Source organism: Copidosoma floridanum, unplaced genomic scaffold (assembly GCF_036245765.1).
Source record: "Copidosoma floridanum isolate Cflo_tuat_1 unplaced genomic scaffold, Cflo_Japanese_pri ptg000040l, whole genome shotgun sequence".
Classification (NCBI taxonomy): domain Eukaryota; kingdom Metazoa; phylum Arthropoda; class Insecta; order Hymenoptera; family Encyrtidae; genus Copidosoma; species Copidosoma floridanum.
Window position 1 is genome coordinate 7,691,087 of NW_028321917.1, and position 10,147 is coordinate 7,701,233.

The 10,147-nt window shown below is 33.7% G+C and overlaps 2 protein-coding genes across 3 annotated transcripts; one reads left to right on the plus strand and one right to left on the minus strand.

Annotated features, from left to right (window-relative positions):
- Positions 1 to 3,184: 3,184 nt before the first annotated feature.
- On the plus strand, positions 3,185 to 5,248 carry Txl (Thioredoxin-like). The gene is made up of 4 exons (XM_014360502.2): positions 3,185 to 3,512; positions 3,717 to 3,987; positions 4,546 to 4,829; positions 4,908 to 5,248. Exons 1-4 carry the CDS (start codon positions 3,415 to 3,417, stop codon positions 5,119 to 5,121), a joined length of 867 nt encoding a protein of 288 aa, XP_014215988.2. The 5' UTR covers positions 3,185 to 3,414; the 3' UTR covers positions 5,122 to 5,248.
- A 167-nt stretch (positions 5,249 to 5,415) lies between these two features.
- LOC106644834 (uncharacterized) lies at positions 5,416 to 8,264 on the minus strand. Of its 2 annotated transcripts, XM_089597805.1 has the most exons (12): positions 8,006 to 8,264; positions 7,603 to 7,926; positions 7,464 to 7,521; positions 7,312 to 7,391; positions 6,848 to 7,242; positions 6,677 to 6,783; positions 6,457 to 6,598; positions 6,322 to 6,391; positions 6,149 to 6,264; positions 6,019 to 6,079; positions 5,783 to 5,944; positions 5,416 to 5,707 (listed from the first exon to the last, which is right to left on the minus strand). In XM_089597805.1, the coding sequence occupies exons 2-12, from the start codon at positions 7,762 to 7,764 to the stop codon at positions 5,441 to 5,443; spliced, it is 1,620 nt and encodes a 539-aa protein (XP_089453931.1). In that variant the 5' UTR covers positions 7,765 to 7,926; positions 8,006 to 8,264; the 3' UTR covers positions 5,416 to 5,440. The 2 variants fall into 2 exon arrangements, with proteins under 2 accessions (XP_089453931.1, XP_089453930.1); XM_089597804.1 differs by having other exon boundaries at positions 7,603 to 8,264.
- Between the last annotated feature and the right edge of the window lie 1,883 nt (positions 8,265 to 10,147).

Here is a 10,147-nt window from a genome sequence, read left to right on the forward strand (position 1 = left end):
CAATTTTTGGCCAAAAAAATCACGACCGCTAGATGGCGCTGATCCTAATGATTATAACTACTTATAGTAGAGCCATTTAATCAATTATAAACCAGCCGCAACTAATTTCGTAGATACAAAATAAATAGTTAAAGATAATTGTGTTACTTGCGGCAAGTTTGCAGTGTATGTTTTATACGAATATCGACCTCCCTTATATTTACACTTTCAGGTAATAGATGAATTGTAAACTTGCCGCCAATAGTGCGAACAATGTTCACTTTTTATTTTGTATTTATCAAATTAGTTGCGGCTGATTTATAAATGATTAAATGGCTCTAGTATAAGTATAGTAATAATCATTTGGATCAGCGCCATCTAGCGGTAGTGATTTTTTTGGCCAAAAATTGCTTCTGAAATTCTGATGGAGAGCTTTAGGCAGCTTAGCCCTGGAGCCGTTTAATCACTTATAAACCAGCCGCAACTATTGAAATAGATACAAAATAAATAATTAACGATGTTTGTGCTACTTGCGGCAAGTTTGCAGTGTATGTTTTACACCAATATCGACCTCCCTTATATTTACACTTTCGGGTAATAGATAAATTGTAAACTTGCCGCAAACAGCACAAACATCGTTAATTATTTATTTTGTATCTATTTCAATAGTTGCGGCTGGTTTATAAGTGATTAAACGGCTCCAGGGCTAAGCTGCCTAAAGCTCTCCATCAGAATTTCAGAAGCAATTTTTGGCCAAAAAAATCACTACCGCTAGATGGCGCTGATCTAAATGATTATTACTATACTTATACTAGAGCCATTTAATTATTTATAAATCAGCCGCAACTAATTTGATAAATACAAAATAAAAAGTGAACATTGTTCGCACTATTGGCGGCAAGTTTACAATTCATCTATTACCTGAAAGTGTAAATATAAGGGAGGTCGATATTCGTATAAAACATACACTGCAAACTTGCCGCAAGTAACACAATTATCTTTAACTATTTATTTTGTATCTACGAAATTAGTTGCGGCTGGTTTATAATTGATTAAATGGCTCTACTATAAGTAGTTATAATCATTAGGATCAGCGCCATCTAGCGGTCGTGATTTTTTTGGCCAAAAATTGCTTCTGAAATTCTGAAGGAGAGCTTTAGGCAGCTTAGCCCTAGAGCCATTTAGTCACTTATAAACCAGCCGCAACTCTTGAAATAGATACAAAATAAATAATTAACGATGTTTGTGCTACTTGCGGCAAGTTTGCAGTGTATGTTTTATACGAATATTAACCTCCTATATATTTATACTTTCGAGTAATAGATAAATTGTAAACTTGCCGCAAACAGCACAGAAAATGTTGAATTTTCATTTTGTATCTGTCAAATAAGTTGCGGCTGGTTTATAATTGACAACATGGCTCTAGGGCCTAAAATATCTAAAGCTTTCCTTCAGAATTTTAGGGCCACTTTTTAGTTTAGAAATCTGAAACGCTAAAACCAGCCGCAACTAGTTGTGTAGATAGAAAATAAAAAGTTGACATTGGCTGTGCTGTTTACGGCAAGTTTACAAATAATCTTTTGCCTGAAAATCGACCTCCTATAAGAATATTAATACTTTTGTATGAATAATAATTTATCAATTGCATTGTAAAATTACGCGTGAAATGAAGAGTTAAAAGTAAAGTTTGAAATTATGTCATTGTTTACTGTCATTGAACATTTCGCATGTGTGCAATAAATTGATACAGGATTATACAGATACCTATTATTTTGCTGGGTGAGAAAGACGGATATTTGGTTTTGTTAGCATATTCCAGCGGTAATAATGCATATTTGGAATCTATGTTATATATTTATACAGCTTAAAATGTTTAAATATTAATCATGTGTGCCTATATTTACCAACTTATTTGTATAAATTGAACTTTATATAAAAACTCATGATACAATCATTGATTGTCTCAATCATTATTCTAAACGTTAGTGAAAAAGGTGGTTAAGGACGTATACTTAGCCTGCGGACTATGGGTGTATTCCGCAAAGGCTGCCAGCAGTTAAGTTACGTAGGTCGTGGTAACGCCGCATGGTCGGGCAGCGCTAGCGTCAACCTGTACTAACTGTCGGTGGGTTCCGCATGTCAACAAACTTTGATATTTTTGGGTGTATTCCGCAAATGCTGCCAGCAGTTAAGTTACGTAGGTCGTGGTAACGCCGCATGGTCGGGTAGCGCTAGCGTCAACCTGTACTAACTGTCGGTGGGTTCCGCATGTCAACAAATTTTGATATTTTTTACTGTTTTCGCTCCCATGCCATCTGATATTTCGGAGTTTGTTGACATGCGGAACCCACCGACAGTTAGTACAGGTTGACGCTAGCGCTACCCGACCATGCGGCGTTACCACGACCTACGTAACTTAACTGCTGGCAGCATTTGCGGAATACACCCAAAAATATCAAAGTTTGTTGACATGCGGAACCCACCGACAGTTAGTACAGGTTGACGCTAGCGCTGCCCGACCATGCGGCGTTACCACGACCTACGTAACTTAACTGCTGGCAGCATTTGCGGAATACACCCTGAAACACGGCAGCCGGCCCGGCCTAAACAGCCGGCTCATTCTCGCGCCGCCGGCCCTAAAATGTGTATACATGTAGGAGATAGGTCGGCTGTTATCACGTTGTCAGTTTTACATTTATATATTCTGGCATCAGCTGGATTAATCTAATCGACAAAAATAATATTCGTCAACAGTCAGCCTTCTATTCCACTATTTCTTCCTCTTTGTTTTTATCGTGATAACTCTAGGAGCTATTCACATAGAAGAGCTATTGGAGCTATTCACATAGACATTTTTTGCTTATTTCATTGTGAACGTTCATATTGAAAAGGGGGTTCCACTGTTCCGCTAAACTCAAATTGAGTGAACAGACTGCGGTGACTGACAGAGAACACAGCATAGGTCTGTTCACTCAATTTGAGTTTAGCGGAACAGTGGAACCCCCTTTTCAATATGAACGTTCACATTGAATTAAGCAAAAAATGTCTATGTGAACAGCTCCGAACGTTCACAATAAAATAAGCAAAAAATGTCTATGTGAATAGCTCCGAAATAAGCAAAAAATGTCTATGTGAATAGCTCCTTTACCTTATCCTCTCTAGCTCTTATTCACGTTTTTAATTCGACGTCGTGACTAGATGGAAAACGGCCTTAGCCAATCAAAATCGGCGCTGTTTCCAATCACTCATAAGATCACTATACAATCACTAGTAACGACTATACCTATCAAACTGCCAGTCATTCACAATTCACAACACGTCAGCTTATAAATATACTCAACAACTCAGCAAGTAGGCCTTGGGTGTTTTTGTTCATTAAAGTTTAAACAGTGGTATTTTTGTTGTATACTTTGTAAAAAGTAATAATAAAGAATAATGAGTCTTGTACGCGAGATCAACGATGATGCCCACTTCTTCACCGAATTGCAGAGTTCCGGCACAAAGCTTGTTGTTGTTGACTTCACGGCTTCCTGGTACGTAAAGCTCATGAGGTTATGTCCGACCAACTTTTCTCTCTCTTTCCTAACACTTGTATCAATGATAACGTAGCCTTTTTGTTTTTTCTTGCACCCACACCTTTCGATTAATCAACATTAGCTAACGGCATATACCTAACATTCTATAGCTTTGATAAAGAGAAAAAAAAAGACTCCATACAACGTCCGCTTGGTTTACAGGTGTGGTCCGTGTAGAAAAATCAAACCGGTGTTTGAGCAATTGTCGACAAAATACTCGAAAGCTGTCTTCCTGAAAGTCGACGTGGACAAGTGCGCGGATACGGCGGCCAGGGAGGGCGTGAGCGCAATGCCGACCTTCTTTTTTTACCGCAACAGGACGAAACTCGGGCAGTGCCAGGGTGCCGATCCCACTGCTCTCGAGACCAACATCGTGCGCTTTTATGACTCGGGAGAGGTCGACGATGCCAGCGAGGGATCCGTAGCTGGACATGTACGACGTTCCGACAGACCTATTTATCATATTCTAGGGATGATCGCTCTCATCTTGATTATATACTTTTGGAGAGATATTTAATTTACGTCCTGTATCGCAGGGTGTCGTCGAGACTTTTTTTACATGTATAGAATGAAAAAAGACTATTTTATTCTTAATAGTTTTAGTTTTCAATAATTTTCTAAATGCTTTATATGAGTAAAAAAAAAAAAAATTTATTCCACTACATTTGTTACTGAGATAACATTATATTGTTAAGTTATAAGTTAAAGTGAAAAACTATAGTTTAGTTGTATAAAAATACTGCTTTACTAAACATGTAATGTATTTTTTTCCGATTTTATATGAAAAATATATGTACATGTTGGCATATCACATTTTAAACAATATCTTTTACTTTTTTCATTTCCTTAAAACTTGATATTTACACTGTGTAAAAGTCATCTGAGATGAAAATATATTGCTCAACAAATATTGCTGCTCAATTACTTTGATATATCTTGCATGAGAAGTATTTTTTTTAATACTCTTACTGATAAATATTTTCATTTTCAGATGGATCTTACTCCTTTTATCATGAAGGCGCAATGTGAGTGCTTAAATGAATCTGATGAACATTGTCTTGCTCACTGTCTCACACCAGATGGTGGATATTTGCAAAGTGACTGTGATGAACAGTTAATTATTTCTATAACTTTTACACAAGCTGTTAAGGTGCACTCTTTAAAAATTAAGGCTCCAGCTGATAAAGGTCCCAAAACCATGAAACTCTTTATTAATCAGCCAAGAACTATTGACTTTGATATGGCGCTCTCAAACACAAGTATTCAAGATCTCGAGTATGAAAACTTTCAAATGTTACTCACATTTAACTGAATTGATTAAGCAATTAAAAAATTAAAAATTTTAAATTTCAGATTATCTGTTAGTGACATAGAAGAAGGAAATCCTGTACAGTTAAAATATGTAAAATTTCAAAATGTACAAAACCTGCAATTATTTGTTAAGGATAATCAAACTGATAGTGACACTACACAAATTGATCACTTGTGTATCATTGGCTCACCGATTTCAACAACAAACATGGGAGATTTTAAAAGAGTAACTGGCAAAAAGGGAGAAAGTCATTAAAAAAGATTATTAGATTAGTTAAAATTATGGTTTAAACTTTTTAGCATTATTTCAACTTTTACATAAAAAGAATTAACTTTGTAATAACACAAGAACCATGGCATATGTTACATTATGTAAAATCAGTTTTTAATTAACCTTTCAAATAAAATGTTAAATAATCTTTTCTCAATTGTTTTTTTTTTTCGTCACAGAAATGAGTACTATCAAATTTTTCATAATCAATATAAATTTTCTATTTTGTATGTACTGTCGAACAAAAGTATTTAATATTTACTGCTAAAAAATGTTGTGTTAAATCAATGTATTTTTTGGTAAATTATTTACAAACCTTTGGATGTTTATTTTTCTGATCCACTATCTTTGATTCTAATTGCCGCAATCTTTGATATAGCATGGTTGCATGATTCTGCACGTAAAATCTGTCAACCATCCATCGATTTTGCTTCTTTTGTAAATTATCCAAAGCTGATTTATAATGTTGGATTTGAACATCTTTATATTGACTTTTTCTCTCTTGTTCTCGTTGCACCATTTTTAATTTATTTTTCGCACGTTGTTCTTCCAAAATCAGTCGTCTTATTTTCTAAAAATAAGAATGTGTAGATATTATGTTAAAAATCTCGAATTCCACAGTTCACTATGTTTACTAAATATTTACTTTATTTTTTCTTCTTATGAGCTCATTTTTTCTTTCGATTTGCAATTTTCTCTCTTCATTTTCATATTCTAATCTACTAACCAAATCATCTCTGTGAATATTATTCCGTGATTGAATTTCGTTAATGTATTCAATGATATTAGTCATAAGATTCTGAAGCTTCTACATTAAAAAGAGATGGTTAAAAACTTCCAGTACAATAAAAATTAAAAAAATAATTTTTTTTTCCAACTTACTTGGTCAGATTCTGTACATATCTTCACTGCTTTTTTTTCCGTAATAACCTTCATTTGATTCCTAAAATAGTTTATTCAAGTTATTCAATTTATGCAAACTTTGAGGCATATTAGTGTTTATTGTACGTACTTTAGGATCCGAAGTTTTTTATGCAAACTGAGAATATATCTATCCTTGTGAAAAATTCGGTCTCTGTTACTTAATGTAACACTTCTCAGACACCCTTTCAAATTTTTTACTTGTTTCTAAAACACAAAAGATAAGTTAAAATTTTATTTTAAACTTTTTGCCCATCAAAGTACCTCTAGATGCTGATTTTTCTTTTGATGGGTTTGGAATTCCTTTTGATTACTTTTGAGGGACACGGAAAGGCTAAAATAAATTTTGATTTTTTTTTATAAAGATGTTTGGATTTTTGTCCAATTATGGTACTTTACCTGTTAATATTATCGTCTTTGATGTTTGGATAGGTAAATAAAGAAGAAGAAAACACAATTTCGCTAATCTTCTGTTGTAAATGTGTTAATCTCGGCTTCTGCTTCTGAATTAACTCTATGATTTTTTTAGTTTGTACATTTGCTATGAATCAAAACCACATTATAAAATTATTTTGTACAAGTTATATATACTTATATACAGATTTCTATCAAATCTTACCAGCATCAATAGATTGTGATTTAATTGGTGACAAGTCCATGATAATTTGTTTTAAGCTCTCAATTTTTTGGTAAATGTTATCTTGCTTGCCAAAAAATTCATCTATCCTGTATCAAACAATATATAGTTATTGAAAATACTTTTACAACATACCCAAATAAATTTTAATACATTTTATTAACAGTGAGACACTTATTCTGAAGACTGTATGTATTATCTACTGTTACGCTCAACAGCGGAACAGTAAAAGTCTTTTCTTTCAGCTTTTTGTTGTTTACTTTATTTTTTATTTCTAAAGTTACACCTCTATTTTTCAACTCTAAGAACACATTGGTTTTTGTCAGTTCTACAGATTCATCCTTAATTTCCGATTCTACACACGGGTCTTTTCTCGTTAATTCTGACGTACATTTACTGGTTTTTAATTCTAATAAATTACTTCTATCCTGTGACTTATTTAATACATTATTTCCAATGTTTATTGATTTTTTTGGTAAAGGTAGGCAATCATTGATTAATTCTGATAACGCATTTTCCTTATCAACACTTTCAGTGCATTTTGTAACCTAATGATATAATGAATTGAATATTAGAATATGATTATCAAAGTATTTATACAGTAAAAAAACTCTTACTGCTTCATTCTCTAATTGTAATGTATCATCACAGCTCAGGGGAGCCACGCACATCAAGATATCTTGTAGCCTGTGTTCCACTGTAAAATACAAGTATGTAAAATCAATCTTAGTTATTATTATAGCTAATGTTTCAAAATAACCATTCATACCACTCAAAGGATCATCGTGCACTGGCCCATCCAGCTCAGCATAATCGTTAGTCTCAACCTATAATAAAAAAATAAAAAAATAGTTCAACTGCAATACAATTATGATTTACAAGAGCATGTATTGATGAAAAAAAATTACATGTACAGTTACGATTTCTAAATTAGTGGATGGATCTTTTTTTGGACTTGAATTCAAAGTATTTTGGTTTAAGTACTTTTGATAGAGTGTGTCTGGCAAATCTAATGTTTTTCTTCGTATTTTTAATCTTTCTATTTTGCTCCCCTTGGTTCTTCTTATCATTTTTTGCAATTTTTGTGTATAGATAAGATATTTGAGTAAAACACTGATGTATTCCGTAGTTTCGGACTTTCGATGGTCAAGTATTGTTGGGGACGTTGGGTTTCGTGTCGTCCAGGTATTTACACGCGTAATTGCGAGCTTCTTTTAGACACACCACGTACACTTTAATCACATCTTGGTTAAAAAAAAGTAATGCCAAATGCGAATGATGCCACTGTTTACGTGTTTACCGCCAAATTACCTGCAATACCTTTACTGCACGTTTGCACAAGTGTGAACCCATGTGCAGCTTTGTTTATTTGACACTGCATTGGTTGTGCAAATACTCTTGAAGACACTCTTTAACTCTCTATTCACGCATTCCATACACTTACAATCAATAAACAATAGGATGCACGTATTGCTTGTGATATATTCTAGAAATACATTTTTTCGATACTTAAAACTAGAACCCTGTACTTATGACCGGCTGCCGGGAACGCACCCAAAAACATACGACTATATTCCTATATATATAATGGCTATAACCTAGATTCGTTCACCTTACAATCCAGGGACGGTCGGGGACGGTGTGAGCGAGTCGGAGACGAAAGTGAACAAGTGCTCTTCTCCGATCGTCCCTGATCGTCCCTGACCGTACGCGATGCGCAGTTGTACACGTTAGGTTAGATTAATGCAAAAAGTAAACAAACTTGTTTGTATTTGCACTTCTTTATTTACAAACTATTGTTTACATACAGCATTAATCTAACCTAACGTGTACAACTGCGCATCGCGTACGGTCAGGGACGATCAGGGACGATCGGAGAAGAGCACTTGTTCACTTTCGTCTCCGACTCGCTCACACCGTCCCCGACCGTCCCTGGATTGTAAGGTGAACGAATCTCCTATAACCTATAACTTTACAAATAGATGAGATCATGGAGATTTGGAGATGACAGATAGACACTGTTAGACAGATGAGATATAATCAACGCGTGTGTGTGTGTTGCCACGTTGCGCCAGTCGTTGGAAGGGAGAGGCACTTTTTTACTATTCTTTGATACTGATAATGAATTTTGATAGAAGAAATCAAGTATTGCTCCATTTTGTCTAAATTCTCAACTTTATCAGAGGTCTCATATATTTGAAAGAAATTTTTGACTGATAAACGGTGCAAAAAAAAAAAACATAAAAACTGGGGACCTGAAGTATTTTTGAACAGTTTTTAAGAAACTCAAAATATTGTTTAAGATTTTTGTTTTTTTCTATTGATTCAAAAATATTTAAGGCCCCCAGTTTCTACATTATCATACGGATGATAGCACTAGCATTGTCTGATAAACCTTAAAAAAATCCGATTTTAAACCAACTTTTATGTAAAATCTGAGAAAAATTTATAGCCATAATTTATACCTAAACGTTTACGTACACCTTATTCATACACCTGATTATAGCTATAATAGTTATAGCTGTATGTACAGCTGTCAAAACAGCTGTTTATAATAGCTATATTTACAGCTATATATTTTTGTCCGGGCAGGTAATAAATACTGATTTATAATTTAATTAAGAATATATTCGATTCGTTTATGCAAACTATGCATCCACCAGTTGATATAAAGGTTACAAATATTTTAATAAAAAATCATCGTCTCAATATTTACAGTAAGTGCGAAAATCAAGAAAAAAGAGCTAAGTACAAAAGCGGAAAATGTGTGTCTGTCATGCGGAACTTGACCACATATATGCACAATAATGGTATGATTCGGACCGAAGAAATTCATTTTCCTAATTCTGAAAAATAAAAGATTAAAAAATAAGAAAAGAAAAACGTTATTTTAAATTAATTATTAATCCCATAGCCGATTACAGGAAACCACAAATATTATGATCAAGCTTTAATATACGCATTATGGGGCGTATAAAAACAATAATAATTAATTGGTACTACTTATAACAATTTAATCTGAGTAATTTTATCATAAAGCAAACATATAATTAACGACTATTATTTAACTTATGATTTCAGCTAATAAAAATATTTACTAATGTATATTAATTCGATGTACAATGATTGTTTATACGATATATATATATATATATATATATATATATATATATATATATATATATATATATTACATCACCAAACAGTGCTTAGGCAACGTTTTAAAGCTTGAACCGAAGTACTTTATGGTTCCGGATTCGAATAACTGCAGTCAGAGCTAAAAATTCACTGGGTGAATTGGAGATTACAGAATACTTCGAGAGGAGGATATTTGACAACTAGCGCCAAGGCTTCCATGAGCCAGTGTGAAATTCCGTGAGTAGCAAACGGTGTAAAAGAAAAATTTAATAAAAAAATAAGGTAATAAGAAGTTAGAAGCAACACACCAAACTA

What these genes read in the sequence shown, in the direction of transcription:
- Txl (XM_014360502.2), top strand. Translation starts at nt 3,415, where the DNA reads ATGAGTCTTGTACGCGAGATCAACGATGATGCCCACTTCTTCACCGAA. An exon ending in GTTGACTTCACGGCTTCCTG is followed by an intron (nt 3,513 to 3,716) that starts GTACGTAAAGCT and finishes CTTGGTTTACAG; the next exon opens with GTGTGGTCCGTGTAGAAAAA. An exon ending in AGGGATCCGTAGCTGGACAT is followed by an intron (nt 3,988 to 4,545) that starts GTACGACGTTCC and finishes TTTCATTTTCAG; the next exon opens with ATGGATCTTACTCCTTTTAT.
- LOC106644834 (XM_089597805.1), bottom strand. Translation starts at nt 7,764, where the DNA reads ATGATAAGAAGAACCAAGGGGAGCAAAATAGAAAGATTAAAAATACGA. An exon ending in TAGAAATCGTAACTGTACAT is followed by an intron (nt 7,522 to 7,602) that starts GTAATTTTTTTT and finishes TTTTTATTATAG; the next exon opens with GTTGAGACTAACGATTATGC. An exon ending in AGAAAAATCAGCATCTAGAG is followed by an intron (nt 6,265 to 6,321) that starts GTACTTTGATGG and finishes TTTGTGTTTTAG; the next exon opens with AAACAAGTAAAAAATTTGAA.